At 58.5% G+C, this 18,428-nt stretch overlaps 8 protein-coding genes across 8 annotated transcripts; 5 read left to right on the top strand and 3 right to left on the bottom strand.

Annotated features, from left to right (window-relative positions):
- Nucleotides 1-86: 86 nt before the first annotated feature.
- Nucleotides 87-1,989, top strand: SPBR_08290 (dimethylaniline monooxygenase; the record flags this gene model as incomplete). The annotated part of the gene is made up of 3 exons (XM_040766528.1): nt 87-273; nt 351-1,708; nt 1,813-1,989. The coding sequence occupies 3 exons, from the start codon at nt 87-89 to the stop codon at nt 1,987-1,989; spliced, it is 1,722 nt and encodes a 573-aa protein (XP_040614445.1).
- A 231-nt stretch (nt 1,990-2,220) lies between these two features.
- Nucleotides 2,221-3,052, bottom strand: SPBR_08634 (uncharacterized protein; the record flags this gene model as incomplete). Its single annotated transcript, XM_040766872.1, has 2 exons — nt 2,221-2,960; nt 3,043-3,052. 2 exons carry the CDS (start codon nt 3,050-3,052, stop codon nt 2,221-2,223), a joined length of 750 nt encoding a protein of 249 aa, XP_040614444.1.
- A 1,381-nt stretch (nt 3,053-4,433) lies between these two features.
- On the top strand, nt 4,434-6,365 carry SPBR_08281 (FAD dependent oxidoreductase; the record flags this gene model as incomplete). Its single annotated transcript, XM_040766519.1, has 1 exon — nt 4,434-6,365. One exon carries the CDS (start codon nt 4,434-4,436, stop codon nt 6,363-6,365), a length of 1,932 nt encoding a protein of 643 aa, XP_040614443.1.
- Nucleotides 6,366-7,187: 822 nt separating this feature from the next.
- Nucleotides 7,188-7,864, top strand: SPBR_08685 (uncharacterized protein; the record flags this gene model as incomplete). Its single annotated transcript, XM_040766923.1, has 2 exons — nt 7,188-7,283; nt 7,454-7,864. The coding sequence occupies 2 exons, from the start codon at nt 7,188-7,190 to the stop codon at nt 7,862-7,864; spliced, it is 507 nt and encodes a 168-aa protein (XP_040614442.1).
- A 575-nt stretch (nt 7,865-8,439) lies between these two features.
- Nucleotides 8,440-9,636, top strand: SPBR_08892 (uncharacterized protein; the record flags this gene model as incomplete). The annotated part of the gene is made up of 1 exon (XM_040767018.1): nt 8,440-9,636. One exon carries the CDS (start codon nt 8,440-8,442, stop codon nt 9,634-9,636), a length of 1,197 nt encoding a protein of 398 aa, XP_040614441.1.
- Nucleotides 9,637-10,114: 478 nt separating this feature from the next.
- On the top strand, nt 10,115-12,703 carry SPBR_08157 (c6 zinc finger domain containing protein; the record flags this gene model as incomplete). Its single annotated transcript, XM_040766395.1, has 1 exon — nt 10,115-12,703. The coding sequence occupies one exon, from the start codon at nt 10,115-10,117 to the stop codon at nt 12,701-12,703; it is 2,589 nt and encodes an 862-aa protein (XP_040614440.1).
- A 290-nt stretch (nt 12,704-12,993) lies between these two features.
- On the bottom strand, nt 12,994-15,378 carry SPBR_08195 (uncharacterized protein; the record flags this gene model as incomplete). The annotated part of the gene is made up of 1 exon (XM_040766433.1): nt 12,994-15,378. One exon carries the CDS (start codon nt 15,376-15,378, stop codon nt 12,994-12,996), a length of 2,385 nt encoding a protein of 794 aa, XP_040614439.1.
- Nucleotides 15,379-17,212: 1,834 nt separating this feature from the next.
- SPBR_08620 (short chain type dehydrogenase) lies at nt 17,213-18,091 on the bottom strand (the record flags this gene model as incomplete). Its single annotated transcript, XM_040766858.1, has 1 exon — nt 17,213-18,091. The coding sequence occupies one exon, from the start codon at nt 18,089-18,091 to the stop codon at nt 17,213-17,215; it is 879 nt and encodes a 292-aa protein (XP_040614438.1).
- Nucleotides 18,092-18,428: the final 337 nt, after the last annotated feature.

The raw sequence follows: 18,428 nt of genomic DNA, 5'->3' as shown, positions 1-18,428 counted from the left end.
CTTCTTAGTGGTCCTTTCGTCCGTCCATCCTTCATCCTTCGATCCTTCTAATCCTTCCCACCAATTCGCGCCCAGTCTCCGACAATATGGGCGTACCAGAAAAGGTACCAGAAAAGGTCGACTGCACCTACAGCCAGTTTGGTTGCATTGGCGCAGGATTCGCAGGAATCGGGCTCGGCGCAACGCTCAAGCGGTGGTATGGAATTACCGACATCCGCATCTTTGAGCGCCACAGCGATCTTGGCGGAACGTGGCACATTAGCAAATATCCAGGTGCGTTTCTGTTTGCTCCATGAAGGGTAATCAAACTGTTGCACAAACGACTGAACGACTGTACCTAACTCCACAAGGCTGCGCATGCGACGTGCCCAGTGCGCTCTACAGCTTTTCGTTCGCCCAGAATGCCAGCTGGTCCAGCACGCTCCCCCCCAGCGACGAGCTGTGGGCGTACCTGAAGCGCGTGGCCGACACGTACGACCTGCCCGAGAAGATGGTGTTCAACGTCACCGTCGAAGAGTGCCGCTGGATCCCCGAGACCAGCCGCTGGCGCATGACCATTCGGCACAACAAGGCCGCCACCGTCTCCTACCACGAGTGCCAGTTCCTCTTTGGCGGCACCGGCCAGCTCGTCCACCCGCGCGAGCTCGACGTGCCCGGCGCCGAGACCTTCCAGGGCGCCATGTTCCACACCTCCCGCTGGCGGCACGACATCGACCTGACCGACAAGAACGTCGTGCTCATCGGCAACGGCTGCACGGCCGCGCAGATCGTGCCGTCGATTGTGGGCAAGACCAAGCACCTCACGCAGATCGTCCGCTCGAAGCACTGGATCCTGCCGAGCATTGACGACTACCGCGCCCGCAGCATGCGTGCCGTGGCCAGCAGGCTGCCCTTTGGCATCGGCACCGCCCTGGCGCGCCTGCTGGTGTTCACAATCGCCGAGATCGACCTCCTGGGCTTCCCCATGACCGACCTTGGCGCCCGCTTCCGCCGCCGCCGCCGCCGCCAGGCCGAGACCTACATGCGGTCGACCGCCCCCGCCCAATACCACGACATCCTGGTGCCCGACTTTGAGGTCGGCTGCAAGCGCCGCATCTTCGACACGGGCTACCTCGCGAGCCTGCACGCGCCGAATCTCACCCTCACCAACGACAAGGCCCTCGAGATCGTGCCCGAGGGCGTCCGCACCCAGAGCGGCGTCGTCCCCGCCGACGTGCTTGTCCTGGCCAACGGCTACCAGACCAGCGACTTCTTGACCGGCATCACGGTCGTCGGCGAGGGCGGCACGACCCTCCCGGCGCACTGGCAGGCCTTTGGCGGCCCCGAGGCCTACAACTGCACGTCGCTCAGCGGGTTCCCCAACTTCTTCATCCTCCTCGGCCCCAACTCCGCCACGGGCCACACCTCGGCCGTCATGGCCGCCGAAAACTCCATCAACTTTGCCCTGCGCATCATCAAGCCCCTGCTCGACGGCGAGGGCACCCAGGTCGACGTCAAGCGGTCGGCCGAGGAGCAGTACGTGCGCCGCATCCAGGACGCGCTGGCCAACACCGTCTGGAACTCGGGCTGCCAGAGTTGGTATCTCGACCGCACCCCGGGCAAGGAGGGCAAGGAGGGCAAGAAGTGGAACGGCATGACCTACCCCTACTCGCAGATCCACTACTGGTACCGCTGCCTGTTCCCGACCTGGTCCCACTGGACATACTCGGTACGTTGGATACACGCATTGTCCACATGACCACAATGTCCACACTGTCCGCAGTGCATCCACTCGTCTTGTTTTGCACACGCTAATGTATATTCTCTCGCTAGGGCCCAAAGACGTCCAAACGCAGGTCACTGCGCACCCTGCTTCGACTGTTCCTCCTGGGCACCGCCGTTTCGACGATTGCGGCGGCCTACGTCGCCCGGCAGAGACCCGAGGAGACGCGTCGCCTCATTGCGTCCTGGAAGACCTTTCTGCCATCTGTTGTGACAGGCTCAAACTAATTGCCAGTTCTAGTGGTTTATTATGGTAGAGGCGTTTTCGGCTGTGCTTTTTGTTCGCTCTAGCTAGAAGTGTGTCTGTAGAATAATACTTCTCTTTATTTATATACAGTATCATGTCAGATGCAATAGAGCACCATGTACATTAAACTGGTCATGTAGGTTCCTCTAATCGCAAACGCCAATGCATGCATGGACCGAGTCTATCGACATCCCCTCGCCAGTTTGTCGCCGTCACACGTCGTGCTCCACGTCGTCGACGGTCGGCACCTTGTTCAGGTCCACGCCAAAGTGCGCGTTGACGTCCTTGATCACGTCGTACAGCACCTTGGTGTCCGCATTCGACACCCCCACGCGCCGCGTGCCGCGAATGTGCCACCACGTCTCCGTCTTGAGGTTCTGCGACATAATGGCCGGGAAGACGACCATTTCCGTGTCCAGGTCGTCGAGCACCTGCCGGTCGCCGAGGTACAGGCCGTACGTGATGTGCTTCGACAGCCAGACAAAGTCCTTGTGCGCGTCAAAGAGCCCCAGCGTGTCGGACGCGTTGTGCTTGTAGATCTTGGCGTACCACGCCATGGCGCGGTCCAGGTTGGCGTCGTCGCACTGCCAGCCGGCGCGCGTCTCGGAGTAGTCCTTGTCCTCGGGCCGCTCGATGGCGCTGATGGCCAGGATGGCCTCGAGCGGCTTGCAGACGCCGACAATGGACACGGCTTTGACGAGGGCTTCGCGCAGGCGGCGCACGAGGGCCTTGCGGGCGTCCGACGTGGCGTACGCAGGTTGGGCCACGAGATGGGCGTAGAGGTGCGCGGCGGCTTCCGGATCCGGGCCCGCGACCAGGCACGAGATGACGACAATGTACCAGCGGTCCTCGGGGCCCAGGATCGTGGGCTTCAGGGCAGCCTCGGCGCGGCGGAAGACGTCGACGAGATCCGCAGGCGTCTCGAGCGCCGCAGGTGCCGCAGCGGTGGTAGCTGAAACCGTTGTCAGTAGGGAGATCGGTGCACCACACAAAACCCAAAAAGAGAGAGACTGTCACGAGAAATGGAGACCAACCTTGTGACATTATGGGCGGCTCAGTGATTTTGGATGCACGGCGAATGGAAGTACAGTGAACAGGCGTGAATCGGACGAAGGGAGGTCGGATTGGTGTGGCTAGGCGAAAGGCGCGTGTCAAGCTGCGGCTCATCCTATATCGGATCCGTGTTTGGAGTGAGATCCAGGAACCAGACACAAAGGGGTGGAGGGAGCAGCAGGCAACAAACAACTGATGTTCGAGGCTGGGGGTTGACGGCAGACTCCTCGCTCCTACTTCAGTACTCTGCTGCTTTGTAGTTGCTCTCTTGCCTCACTTCTGCCGTCGTTCTCCGTCCGTTGCTCTTCTTCACGAAACACTCAATTCTCACCACCCACAGCTACAACGCTTTGCCCCACCCAAGGAGCTGTCAGATATGGAGAGGTATCGGACAGTGCGCTAATACACTATATGCACTGTCCCTGGGTGGAATCTACGAAATCCTCCGTGCTCGCCAGATCTCAACCCGTCGGACAAAGGATAGTCTCCCCGCACGATCGGTGCGTCTTCTCAAGGTACAATGGCTTCCCCTCATTTCGTCCTGGACAACTTGTTATTTCCAGTGCAAAAGCACCTACCGGCCGGGCATCCCTTGTCTGTCGTGCAGTGACTCTTGTTAGAGAAATGGTCCTTTAAATCACCTGCTGTTTAGTGAAGTTGGCACTCTTACCTTCCGCCAGACCGGAACCCCAGATTTCTCCATATCTCCAGCTCAAGCTCCCCAGTCCGTCATTTTCTTGCCGTTGTCGTCGCCAAAGTCCAATGCGGCTCCGCTCCCTCCTTCCCCGAATATTCATCTATTTCCGCCCTGCACGCGAGCTGCATTCTCGCCTCTACTCTGCTACACACTGCCCTAATTCTCTCCCCTGTCTGTTTCTGTCAGCCCACACTCGTCACCGCACTACAAACACCACCAGCCGTTCATCCTCCTCACTGTGGGGTCAGATCCGCTCTCCGCTCCGGCTCTCCGTGCCCGCTGCGGAATCGGGGCAACGGTGACTGGCTTAGCTTGACGTATCAGGCAGGAAAGGCGAAACGTGCTTGCCTTGGGCGTAGAATAGGCTTGAGGGGCACGTGGTGACACAAGACATTTGCCCAACCTCTTGTACATTAAAATAGGAGCTTCAACGTTCACAACAGGAAATAACGACCCGGTGGCACGCCAATTCCGGTACCTTCTAGTCACTCCCGCTTCGGCTGTTGAGTCCGTCGGAATTCCCGTTTTCGTTCTCTCTCCCACAAAGTACTTTACGCCCCCCACAGGACGCCTCCCCTCCTGATATATAAGCATCAAAACAATTCAAGTCCTCTCACACAGACATATACACACAACCACGCCACACACACACACAGACGCGCGCTCGTATGCAACATGGGCTCCTCCGCTGTACCGCTGGCCGACCGGCTGCCGCATGACAACCGTGTCGAGAAAGACTCGTTCAATGTCGTGCCCGCCGTCTTCCCCACGTCTGCCGTCCCCGAGGGTACCGACGTCCGCAAAGTTGCCACCGACACAATCGCTGCCGTCAACGAGCGCCTCGCCGCCGAGGACTATAAGGGCGTGGGCGCACTATTTGCTGAGGAGGGTCAGTGGCGCGACCACCTGGGCGTGTCGTGGAACTTCCGCACCGTTCAGGGCCCCGCCAAGATTGCCGATTTCCTGAGTGTCTCCTCGGCCGGTCAGAAGCTTGAGAGATTCGCCGTCGACGACTTAGAGCCCCAGCGGGTGCCGGCCGTCGGTGCCCTGGACGCCTTTGGCAAGAGCCCCTGTGTCGTCGTGTACACCACGTTTGCCAGCTCCGTCGGCACCGGCCGCGGCATTGCACGCCTGATCCACGATTCTTCTTCGGGCTTGTGGAAGATTTACGCCTTTTACACGGCGCTGCAAGAGCTGACTGGTTATGAGCAGCTGCTCGGCGCGCGGCGACCCCTTGGCGCGAGCCACGGCGGCGGCCGCAACATGAAGAACTGGCGCGAGCAGCGGGACGAAGACGTCAGTTTCACGGTGGCCGAGCCGTCCGTGCTGGTCCTAGGAGCGGGCCAGGGTGGCCTGACGCTGGCGGCGCGCCTCAAGATGCTGGGCGTCCAGACGCTCGTGGTCGACCGCGAGGAGCGCGTCGGCGACAACTGGCGCAAGCGATACCGCCAGCTCGTGCTTCATGACCCCGTCTGGTTCGACCACCTGCCCTACATGCCGTTCCCGGCCTTTTGGCCTGTCTTCACGCCCAAGGACAAGCTGGCCGATTTTTTCGAGGCCTACGTGGCCCTCTTGGAACTCAACGTGTGGACGCGCGCGGAGATCAAGTCGCTCGAGTACGACGCGGCCGCCAAGCGCTACAACGTCACCGTCGAGCGCGTCGTGCCGACAACGGGTGCCAAGGAGACCCGCAGCTTCCACCCGCAGCACATTGTCCAGGCCACGGGCCACTCGGGCAAGAAGAACATGCCCGACGTGCCGGGCATCGACTCATTCCAGGGCGAGCTGCTGTGCCACAGCTCCGAGTTCCCGGGTGCCCAGCCGCCGCCAGAGAACACCGCGCCCAACGCCGTGCGCCGCGCCGTCGTCGTCGGCTCCTGCAACTCGGGCCACGACATTGCCCAGGACCTGTACGAAAACGGCTACGACGTCACCATCGTGCAGCGGTCGTCGACGTGCGTGGTGTCGTCCAAGGCCATTGTCGACATCGGCCTGGGCGCGCTGTACTCGGAGGCCGTGCAGGCCAAGCTGCCCGTCGACGACGCCGACCTGCTGCTGTGGAGCGTCCCGACGAATCTGTCCAAGGCCGTGCAGGTGCAGGCGACGCAGCTCGAGATTGAGCACGACACGACGCTGCTCGAAGGGCTGCAAAAGGCCGGCTTCGCGCTGGACCGCGGCACCGACGGCGCCGGCCTCTTCTTCAAGTACTTCCAGCGCGGCGGCGGCTACTACATTGACGTGGGCGCGAGCCAGCTGATCATCGACGGCAAGATCAAGGTCAAGTCCGGCCACGGCATCCAGCAGGTGACGCCCACGGGCCTCGACCTGGCCGACGGCACGCACCTGCCCGCCGACATTGTCGTGTTTGCCACAGGCTACCAGAACATGCGCACGCAGACCCGGGTGCTGTTTGGCGACAGGCTGGCGGCCGCGACGCGCGACGTGTGGGGTTTCGACAAGGAGGGCGAATTCCGGACCATGTGGCGCGGCAGCGGGCAGCCGGGATACTGGTACATGGGCGGCAACTTGGCGCTGGCGCGGTACTTTGGCCGCTTCCTGGCGCTGCAAATCAAGGCCCAGCAAGAAGGCTTGATGCCGTATGCATAGGCGACCGCTGCGGAATGTTACTGAAACGTGGAACAAAATAAAATGATATTCATGGTCAAAAAAGTGTGGTTCAAAGTAACACAAACACATATATATGCAATTGTGGCGCCAAAAGGCACTCCAGCGCACGTCCTATTATCCTGTACGGCCGCATCGTCGAGGTCACCTTGTTGACCGGAGTCACCAGCTAATGTAACGCACCGGCTACGACCGGGTCTCTTGGCTCGGCAACTCTTACGATGGCTTATTCGGACCAGAAGGCTGACCTTGTACCATGACGGAGGTGACTTTGTGCGCCTATCTTGTTTGCTTTTACATGAACAATAGCCAATTGTTCTCGTTGATGGAGAAATCTGAAGCCGCCTGAGATTGCACCGGTATGAAAGGCGCTTAATCCACTGCTGGGAAATGTGGCCATCGAAAAAATATTGCGAAACAACAGTAACACAACAAACGGCCTCTGCTTTTCACAGAAGTTCGAAATAAGACAGAGTAATCTGGTCGCAGTACGTTGAGCCTTTCCATATCAGCTTTTGTTTCCGGCACGTGGAATGCTCAAGCAAGGATGACTTATGTTTAGAAGCCGTTTCAGTCCACCGCCCATGTCGCCCCTCATTTACGCGCCCATATTCGCAGCGGAAACGAGCTTCAGCTCATACTTCCAGTGACGATGGTGTCTTGATAACTGGGCGTTTCCTCGAAGGCCTTGACCTTTTTCGACACAAGAATCGGCGAAAGAAGGTAAATCTCAAGAAGACACAAGCCAACTCATTGCCTCCGACATCACCTCTCTCTGTTCTCTGCTTCAAGGACCGTCCCAAAATGCCGTCCAAACCGAGACGAACCTGTGCCGACAAGGACGACCTTGTATGGGAGAAGCTGGATGACCGCATCGACGAGTGGTACTCGCCCTCAAGGGTGCGTACAACATTGCGTACCGCCTCGAATACAAAGATGGCTCGTCCGTTATTATGCGGATCCCAATCAAAGGTAGGCAGGCTTGGCGTGTGTCTCACTTTGGTGTTTGCATTTTCTAAATCGTGTTTGCTAGAGACGGTGCCGTTCCAAGACGAAAAGTCCGGTACGAGGTGGCCACGATACGGCTCGTCAAGGCCCACACGACGATTCCCGTTCCGCATGTGTACCACTATGGCATGGCCGCCGACAACCCGCTGGGCTTGGGCCCTATTATTATTATGGACTACATCGACCACCACCAGAACCTGTCGCGGGTACTTATGGACCCAGCCCGTACACGCAACTACGCGGCCCGGCGCTCGTGGGCCTTTGATTTCCTGTGGTGGGAGTACCTCGACGAGGACTTGTTTGGGCCCAGTGAGGACCAGGACCACAAGGCGCGTGTGGCTGCAATGACAACGCAGCAGAAAGGGTTGATAGAGTCATTTGTGGCGCGGAAGTTGGAGGAGGGTCTGAACAAGGAGATTAGGACGTGGGAAAAGGAAGATGCCGTCACCCATTTGGCAAGATATCTTGTCTGAGTACGAGTGAATCAAGTTAGATATTTCTCGCTCTACCTCCTTATGAAGTCACCGAAATTAAGTAACAACAAAGTAAGACGAAAATCTTCAAATTCAAGTAAATAAAAATAAAGAAAGAAAGGTAACACCGTCGAGATCATCTGCAATATTTGGTGGCCAATATTTACTGCGAAACAGTAAAGGTCACATGCTGAGGAATGGGATAAGCAACTAAGTATTGATGAGAACATGGGCCACTGCTTCCATGCTATCGAAAAGTGTAACGGCCACGGCTATTATTCATCGTGTTGACCAAGCGCACACATAATCAGGTGCATATGTCATCATGAACCTTATTAGCATACCGCAGCAAACCAACATATCTGAGTCAGGCTTTAAAAACGGAACTTTATGGTACAGGAGGAATTTATTAATTTCCAATTTTCTTTACTTACCGCTTTGTTGTAGATATGTTCTTTCCACTTACAACTACACCCGTCATGAACAATTTCACCCATTTCAAATTTACATATCGAAAACCAAAAAAAATGCAATAGCAGCGACATTCCAGAATCCCAATCCCAATCACAATCACAATGGACTCCATCTACACTTACTTTGGCGCCGAAGGTTTATTTCAGACGGCAAATGCAAACGAGACTGATTCCATGATCGTCGAAGACGTCCCCTACTCGGCCATGCGGGCCATCGAGGAAGCACGTGAGAGGTACGGCGGCACTCGAGCGTTTCGATTCCACTACTGGCCTCCGCTGCAGCGGTTGCATGTCACAAGAGTGACACGTGGGCGCCAGACGGCGACCGAAGCGTTCCGGATGGCGCTCTCCATCAAACTCTCGGCCATGGGCGTGCCCACTGGCTACATCAAAGTAGACGGCAGTGGCGGCGCCGTGTCCTGGCACGGACCCTGGGCGTGCCGTGCCCGCGAAGGGATGCAACACTTTGCTCCACCATGGTATGGTGGCTGTGTCGATGCGGGCGATTATGTTATGGAGGACCACAACCGCGAGGCGCAGCGAATCGACCACTGCGATTCCGGCAGCTTGGACATACCCCAGGATGGCAACGACAGTATGTCCGACGGGATAAGCAGCATAAATACTGTCGAGGACGAAGACAACGACAGCATCGATGACATAAACAGCGCCAACAACGTCGCCAGCTGCAGCTCAGAAACTCCTCTTTGTCAAAGACTGTGCCCTGCTCGAGACGATTACGAAGTCTATGGACACTACGGCGAAGAAAATGTCTTCCTCCGAGGCACGGCCGAGCCCGACAACATGCTGGTGCCGCTTCAGCGTCTGCGGCAGCACCCAGCGGAACGCCCCGGGTACTGGCCCACGCTCATCATCGAAACGCACCTGAGCGGCTCGCGCCAGACGCTGGAGGACAAAGTGCACTGGTGGTTCACGACCTCGGAGAAGAGAGTCCGGGTCGTCATTGTCGTGTACGCCAACATGGACGACAGAGAGGTCCAGATTGCCAAGTTTACGAGCCCGCACGAGGAGCCCGAGGTGCGCACCGTGCAATTCCGCGGACATGAGCTGGCAGACCGTCTGGCGGCGGCGGCCGGACGGGCCACGACCATGCACACCTACTGGGAGATCCACGGCGGCCCACTGGTGATTGCGTTTGACGACATGTTTGTGCGGCCGCCCTTGTCCGACGGCGTCACGCGGCGCGAGACGGCTGTGGTGTTTGATGAGGACGACTTGGCCGAGGTGGCCGACGATGTGGTGGGCGGGGACGAAGGCGACTGGTACGACGCTGTGTAAGGACAGACATAGTATGGATTGTCTGGACGCTGAATAACTTGCTATTATGTACTTGTAATAAAAAAAACGTCTTGTATGAATAGAAGCAAGGAAACAAATAGGGAGGGCATTGAACTGTTCACGAAGCGTGATATAGCACGTGACTAAAAGTCAGCGGTGAGCCAAACGCTGTCAATGTACGAGATAAATCATGTGACTGCTCCCGAATAGTGGGCACCTGCCAAAATCAGACATATAAACTGGAGCCCCATCCGGGGCGACCTGTGCAACTCCTTGAGTCAACACCAAAAACACAGCTTTCCCACCAGCGCAACAACACACCGGGTGGCAGGTAAACACGGCTACAGCAGACGTCCAGCACCTTTTGGATGGTCTTCCGTACCATTGTGCATTGACAAGTGGTATTGCTAGTTGGCGTTTGTGCTATTCGATTGCCCGCTGCCGCGGGCAGTTGGGCCCTTTTGTTTTCCTCTTCACCATGCAGGCCGTCTGGGGCACCGACACCCCGGAGATTGACGAGACGGTGGCCCCCAAGCGGCAGCGGCTGTTTATTGCGCGGCAGGCGTGCGAGATTTGTCGGCAAAAGAAGACACGCTGCGATGGCGGGCACCCGTGCGGGCTGTGTCGAACGGGCGGGCTCGAGTGCAAATATGCCGAGCGCAAGGCCACCAAGAATGAGGTGTCGCTGGGCATGATCTTCAACACGCTGCAGCGGATCGAGGCTAAGATTGAAGAGGGCCGGCAGCGGGGCAGCAGCACCGAGGCCGACGACGACGAGAGAGCGGGACAGGATGAGGGAGAGAGAGATGGAGAGGGAATTGACGACACCCAAGCAGCACACGAGCAACAGCGACGACGGAAACGCGGCCGCAAAAGATCGAGCGTGGGACAGGCACCACGGCCGCAAGTGCAGGCTGCCCATGTGGCCCTGCCGTCCCCGTCGACCCAGCCACCGGCCGTCAGCCTGGCCTCGCCGTCGGCCGGCAGCACGCAAAGCCGCGACGGCATCCACGCCCTATTGTCGGCGGCCAGTCCATCGTCTTACCCCAATCCCCAGCCTCCACCTCCCCGACGGCCACGGCACGTGCCCGTGATCCAATATCCGATCCGGCAGCTTGCCAACTGGCCGGCCATACGGGATCTGCTGCACAAAAGCGGCGTTGCGAGCGACAGCAACCGGAGCAGGAGACGCAGCAGCCACAACAATGGCTTTTGGACGGCCGACAGCCACGACAGCACCTACGTGTACGACGCGGCGGCCGCCACCGTCCTCGAGCAGCGACGGCCACCCCTGCCCTTTCCTCCATTGCTGCTGTCCAGCCACAGCCACAACAGCAGCGGCAGCGGCGACAACTGGCTGGCGCAGCTCAATGTGGCCGTCGTCAAGGACCTGGGCGACAAGTACTTTACCACGTTCAACCTGGGCAACCCGGTCCTGGACCGACGGCTCTTCCACCAGCACAGCCTCGGCGTGGCCATTGGCACGGGCTTTGGCGTCAACATGGAGAGCTGCATTGTGCTGGTGACGATGGCCCTCGGCGTGCTGGGGCGCAAGGCACAGCGCGAAGCCGGTATTGTCGACGCCCATGGCATGGCCGCCTCCCCGTACGATCCGCCCCACGGTAACGGCACGACCGCCGCGGACGGGCCGGACGACGGCGACGCGTGGGACGACGGCCTCGTCTTCTTCAACGAGGCGCGCAAGCGCATCGGGATGCTGGGCTGCGACAGCAGTCTGCAGGCCTGCCAGTACCACCTGCTGTGCGGTCTCTTCTACGCGCAGCGGATTCGGCCGCTCGACTGGTGGGCCCACGTGAGCCGCGCGGCCGCGTGCTGCACGAGCTTCTGGGCGTGTGCCCCCAAGGACTGCGACGAGTGGACGATGGACATGCAGGCGCGGCTGTTTTGGATCACGGCCATGTTCGAGGCCGTCCTCACCCAGGAGCTGGACGTGCCCGTCTCGAACCTGCTCAACTACGAAGACCGCGTGCCGCTGCCCAAGTTTGTCGCGTTCCCGGGCGTGTCCTCGTTTGCGTCGCTCGCGTCCGGGATGGGGATGGGGATGGGGATGGGCCCGCACGGTCTCGGTGGCGCATCCAACGGCCAGCACGTGTCCCAGGAAGAGGAGCAGGACGCGTTCTGCCACTACCATTTTCTCTCGCAGATTGCGCACCGCATCATCCTGACCCGTCTGTGCGACAGCCTGTTTGCCAACCGCGGCAAGGCCCTGGCGTCGGGCCAGACCATCGAGGCCGCCTCGCAGGCCACCACGATGGCGCGGTCCGACTACCCGCCGCAGGCACTGGAGGACGAGCTCACGCACCAGCTCGAGCAGTGGCGCGCGCAGCTGCCCAACTACCTGCAGTGGGACGACGACGACAAGCACCGCTATGCCGACCCGACCGCCCCGTTCGAGGGCCCGCGCACGCCCGCCAACGTCTTTGTCGTCCCCTGGCTGCAGGCCCGCTACTGCATCGCCCGCTACCACCTGCGCCGCCCCCTGCTGCACCGCGCCCTCCACCACCCGGACTGGATGTCGGCCGCCGACTTTGACAAGTGCCGCGACGCCCTCGCGTGTGCCGTGCGCTGGTGTTCCATCATCCAGCCGACCCTCAACGTGCCCGACTGCCTGTACCTCAAGTTCTTCATCTGTACGCAGCTGTTCGGCATGCTCCTCCTGCTGCACACGCTCGACCGGTCCGCCGTGCCGGCACTGCGCGCGCTCGTGCCGCCCACGTTTGCGACCTGGCGCCTCTTTGCCTTTGGCGTCCTCGAGCGCTACGCGCCCATGAGCCCGTCGGTGGCGCGCGAGCTCGAGATTGTGTCGGCGCTGCGAGACGACCACGCGCCGCCGGCGGCCATCACCACCACGACATCGGTCCTGGGCGACAGCAATACCGAGGACGCAGAGGGCCCATTGGCGACCGGACGCAACATGGATGCCGGCACGCTTTCACCACCAAATGCCAACGTCGGGGGTACCGCATCTGCACATGGGCTGGCGGACGAGACAGACTACCAGCGCAACACACGGTCGTCACGGAGAGGGTCCTTGCATGAACTGTAGGGAAGATGACAATGGATCAAGTGGGCGAGGGGGAGATACGGGGTAATGAACAATGGCAGGAGTTGACGATGGCACAAATAATGAGCGATGGTCAAGGATAGGTTTCATGATTAAAGATCGGCCAAAGTAAACGCAAAGATCAGCTCAATATACCACCCGAAAAACTGATTTCACTTTATTTCAATTTTTATCAACTTCTTTTCCAGAAGTAGCGCGTGGTACGAATAGATACTTTATTTTGATAATTTCCCTCGTTCTCAAACCGACGTACGGTTTGCCATCCGGCCCAACTACGCACTGATAATCCGTATGCGCTTCGAGTTTGGGGGCGTTCCGCCCTCGCCTTCATCTCTTCGGTATGCAATGGAACCTCGCTTCAACGAGTGCAACATCTGCGGCTGCGGCTGCGGCTGCGGAACTGTGCGTATACGCGCCTGGTCAAAGTCGAACAGCATCATGCGGCCTACCTCCTCGTTCCAAGTCATGTTGCCCAAGTGTATGTCATCATTACACAGGCCAGCCGCTTCCAGTTCGGCGGTTGTGCGGGCCGCCTCGGTGACACAGTCCTTGTTAGCCGGCAGCGGTGGCCCGGCGTAGGAGAGCAGCATTAAGTGCGGTATGCGCGCGAGGCTCTGCAACGGCATAGGTCGCTCGAGGTCACTAATGCCGAGGAACACAGGGATAAGCCGTCCCTGGTAGGCTGCCAAGGCTGTGTAGACGGCGGCCTCTCCTTCCAAGATGGGGCGGTGTGGGGCCTGCACGCCCTTGGCGACAAAGGTATAGCCGTAGCCGGAAAGGGTCAGCTTAAATAGCACGCCGCAGCGACCGAAAAAGCCCCATTTGTCCAGACACTGGCAGTCCTTGTCCATGTTCTGAGCCAGCTGGGCCACAATGCCCGCGCACAACTCGGTGGCGGTGAGTGGGTGGCCGTCCCCTTGAGCCTGCGGTGGCCTTGCCGCGCGGTGCAGCGCCACGTTTGGGCAGAGGCCATCGAGAGGCGCGCCGGTGCGGAGGCTGTGAAGGCAGCCTTGTGTACAGTAGGGTAGCGTCGGTAGCTGAACGGCCCAGTGCTTGCGTCTTGTAGTCCCGCTGCCGGTACCATCACCGCCGCTGCCGCCAGAGGTATACGAGGAATGCGGCCGCTTTACGCTGCTGTGAGAATTTTCTCCACTATTACCGCCACGACCGGTGCCGCCCCTTGCCCTTTGTCCTGGCCCGGTACTATTTCCGTTGCCGTCCTCATCGTCCCTGTGAGGGTTTTGAGGCGTAGGTAAGAGAGCGGTCGTCATTGTGAGAGGCAGCGCCTTATTATACGGGTTGGGCCACCGTGAAAGATCAAGATCGCGCGCGTCAATCCAAGACATTGGCCGCACAGGCGACTTGATGGCGAGCATACACAGGCTAGCGAGATATGATAGAGCTGTCTGGTTCGGCTCGCGAATGGCGATGCTGGTACTCTCTGCCTCGGTAACATCCGCTTCCGGTGCTTGCCCAAGAACCGGCGCCGGAACAGGAAAGATGGACCAAAAGTAGTAAAGCGTCTGGGGGTCATCTTCAAGGACTCGGAGAAACACCAAACCGTCGCCTGAGGCCACGTAGCCAAATTCGAGGCCTGCCGTAATCATATAGTGGTACGCTTGGCAGAGGACACACGCGATATACACGTCTTCCGGCGTCAGTTGTCGCTCGTCACTTGTAATTGGCGCGGCGCGTGCTTTGGTAGTTGGTGGCGTATCTAAAGCCGGGCCTAGAGCTGCTTCCGGGTTGACACCCTTGCCATTCACGGCCTGGATAAAGAAGTCCTCGTCCGGTGGCTTCGAGAACACTGTGTTAAGCTTCTGGGCCGGTAGTTTGTGCGCGGCCTTGTATTCGCCGACGAGGATGTGTGTTGCGCCTCCGTCATGGCCGAGGCCGACGCACCAGCGGTCAGGCACGCCGATTGTTTTAACGGGCGACCGGCGCCGCTTTGCTGGTGGGGGTACGGCGACTGGTGGCTCTGGTGACGGTGTATTTTGAGTAGCCTCCTGGGCCACTTCCAGGGCCGTTTCCTGGGCAAGATCGAGCCCGTAAGGGTTGTTTTGAAAGGTGATTTTCACAAAATCTCGATCGTTGTCGTTGTTTTCGTTATCTTTTTTCATCCGCTGGATATACTCCGTCACGACACGCGCAGCCGGCTTCTCAATGGCGGCACGGATAAAGGGTCGCAGGTCTTGCTCGTCGACCGGCCCCGGACTGAGGTCGCGACTAACGCCGAGGATGTCAGTCAGTGCCGGGAACGCTCTCTCCTCGCCAAATGCGGTGACGAGCGTCGTGAACAGAGAAGAGTGGGTGGTCTGAAAGTCCCACGGGCGCAGACACCGGGGATAGAATTTGCCGTTGACGCGCGTTGCCGTGTAGGATTTCCAGGCCGACGCGGTGCCGGTGGTCTCGCTCTGGCTGTGGCTCTGGCTCTGCGGCATCAACGCCGGCTTGACGTGAAATGTCTGAAACAAGACTTGTTCGGTCCAGCGAACATAGTCGAGAAAGGACGACGATGACTGTTTGTTCTCCAGTTCCGTCGCGCGGGCCTCTGCTTCTTCGCGTTGTCGTTGTTCGGCGAGCGCGCGGGCTTCTGCTACTTCGGTGCGGCGGCGCTGATTCTCAAGCTCCTGCCTTATTTCGTCGATTGTCTCCATAGTTGCAATGGAGATGAGGACAGGCTAGCTATGAACAAGGCTAAACACTTGATGTACAGCGAACAGATGGGCTGGATGTTGTGTGGAGTAAGATAAACGGACCGTTAATCCCGGTACGGCAACGGGTGTGTAGTCACGTGCCGTCTTAGTCAGACAGGGGCATTTGTGAGAAGGACTGGTTACGGGCTTCATCATGGACGTTTTACACGTTGCCCAGTAATTCAGGGGCTAGGAGGATAAATCCCAGGAGGGAGGCAATTACAATGAAGGTGAGATTCTACGAATTACGGACATACAATAAATTCGATAGCATCGTCTGACTGTATGTTTTAGTTAATCATCCCCCCCGACCCGTCCCGTGATCGTCAAGGAAATTAAAACTAACCTACGAATCTGTAAGCTGCCACCGTTCCTAATCTTTCTTCTACGCATAGCTTAAGGGTATGCCAACGCACTATCGGACAAATGTAGTGGTTAGAGTTTGAGGTGGAGATTTACGAGAAGCATCTGACGCTGCGTCTCCTGTGGCTTCTACCGTACGTCCGTAGACTCGCTCTACAGCGCCGAACGCATCTGATTTGCAGGTATATCCAGGGAGGAGTGTCTAGAGAAGCACCAGGTTCACAAATAATGTTTATCCATTGTATATTAGGTTGCTTGGCCCTCAGGTTACCGAGCTGTGGCGAGTAAAATCCAGCTTACTGGATGTGCTCTCGTGTGCTCCCTGCTCCATCGCGAGCCGGCACGCCCGCTCGAGCCTCGAGATCGACTACGCGAACAAAGACTCCTGAAAAATTCTAGCTACGAAAGGCGGTCAAAACGGCAAGAGACCAGCACCAATGGAAGCACAAAGAAGACATATACGGGCAGCGGTTCGAGGGTTACTGGGTTTCAAGTACACGAACACAGCGCTGTTGAACCTGCCTTCTCTGTAGGCAGTGGACGCAATCAGCCAACTACACGATTGGCAGCAATGATGAATCGAGCTTCTAGTCTGGCTCTTTTCAGGTACTATTCCCACGCTTTGCGCACAGGTACGGCAATCTCTCTACGGATCCAGCTTCTCCACAAGGTTCACTGCCCTTTTTCGACAAGTGCGCGGGCCATTCCCTTTTCATGTCCTCGGCTGAGTATGAATTACTATGATCATTACCACCTTGCCTCCCAAATAACATTTTGCCTAATATTTTTTGGTTTACAGTTACACATCTCTCGCTTCCCCAACACTGTACATATAAACCTTCCAACCCGCCAGAAGTTCTCGAGCTAGACCCCGACCCAAATAACTGCTGGAGACACGGCAACTTGCAACCCAACATCCGGCGAGACATGGCTCCGAAAACATCGGCATCCGCTGACGATAACGAAGAAGTTGTCTTTACATTTTCTACAGATGATAATTGTATTTACTTCGCTTCTTCTCTTTTAAAAAGCACTCTTTATAATGCATCTCCGTACTATCCTCGGGGCTTACCGGTCCTCGCCTGCTTATCTTCTTACTTAAAAGCCGGTATACCGCCTTTGAACCTTTATTTACGGTACAAACGAGCGGCCCTTTTATCCCGACCGAAGTACCGGACTATAGCACAGACTATCCAGCAAACCGTCTTCCTGTTAAACCGTACGGGCCGTACGACGCCGCCACCTTTTAGCGCTTACACAAGGCCGTGCAGTCGCTGAGCTTGGCCCCCAACGACGGCTCGCGATTTGCAGTTGAGACAATGAGGTTTTCGGGGCCCTCTTTCAACAAGAATATGTCCATGTGAAAATCTAGAGAACAGCAACGCCCAGGTTGTATCTACACGACTCCCGTACGCAGTCGCATGTTCCTCGGTCACTGCTCAAATCCCGTCCCTGTCGAGCTCGTCAAGCCGCCGTCCACCACCAGCGTCTGCGACGTAATGTAGCCCGCCGCCCGCTCGCTCGCCAGAAACACGGCCGCCGTCGCCACGTCCCACGCGCTGCCCATGCGGCCCATGGGCACATTGTGCTGTGTAATCTTGGCAAACGTCTGCTGCTCGGCCGGGTCGCTGCTCGCGACCATGCGCTCGACCAGCGGCGTAAACATGAGCCCGGGGGCAATGGCATTGACCCGCACGCCCCTGTTCGCGTAGAGGCAGCCCGTCACGCGAGTCAAGTGGATCACGGCCGCCTTGGCCGCGTTGTACGCGACCTGCGGCTTCCCCAGGAACTGGAGCCCGGCAATCGACGCATTGTTGACAATGGCGCCGCCGCCGCTCTGCGTCTCCATGTGCGGCAGCACGGCGCGCATGCCGAGGTAGACGCTCTTGAGGTTGAGGCTGATCTGCGCGTCCCACACGGCTTCGTCCATGGTCGCCGGGTCGCCCGCGGCCGTGGCCCCGACGTTGTTGACCAGGATGTCGATGCGGCCGTGCGCGGCCAGGCAGGCCGCCACCAGGCGCTGCACGTCCTCGGCGCTCGTCACGTCCGCCCGCCGGACGGCCACCACCGCCGCGGGGAACGCCGCGCGGACGCGTTCGGCGGTGTGCTGCGCGGCGGCCAGGTCAATGTCGCACCCGTACAGCGCCACGCCGTTGTGCGCGAGCATCCAGGCAATGGCGGCGCCGTTGCCCCAGCTGCTGGGGGTGGGGGTGTTGGTGGCGCCCGGGATGCGGGCCTGGCCGATGCCGAGGACGAGGGCGACCTTGCCCTTGAGGTCGGGGTAGATGGGGTAGTCGTCGACGGTGGCCATTGCGGGAGGGGAGGTGGTGGTCGGTTATGAGAAGGGCGGCACTGTCTGATGGTGACGATGGTTTTTGATTGTTGATGAAACCGCGGACACTTTGGATACGCTACAAGTACACATAGCTCTCCAACGCATTCGGTACGCGTTTAACTATATCCTCCATGGCCCTTGGAGTCGAGCATACGTCCGCCGTCAAACATCAACCATCTCGTCACGTTTCTCTTGTCTCCAAGTCTACGGACAGTTATATCGCACTGTCTTGGCCGTCTCCACGTTCGAACGCCGCTTGTACTGTCTTGGTCTTCGTTGTTTCTTTCCTGTTGACTCCATCCGGGGCATCGTT

The sequence above is a fragment of the Sporothrix brasiliensis genome (genome assembly GCF_000820605.1).
Source record: "Sporothrix brasiliensis 5110 chromosome Unknown Cont22, whole genome shotgun sequence".
Classification (NCBI taxonomy): Eukaryota; Fungi; Ascomycota; class Sordariomycetes; order Ophiostomatales; family Ophiostomataceae; genus Sporothrix; species Sporothrix brasiliensis.
This window is presented reverse-complemented; position numbering and strand designations above follow the sequence as displayed.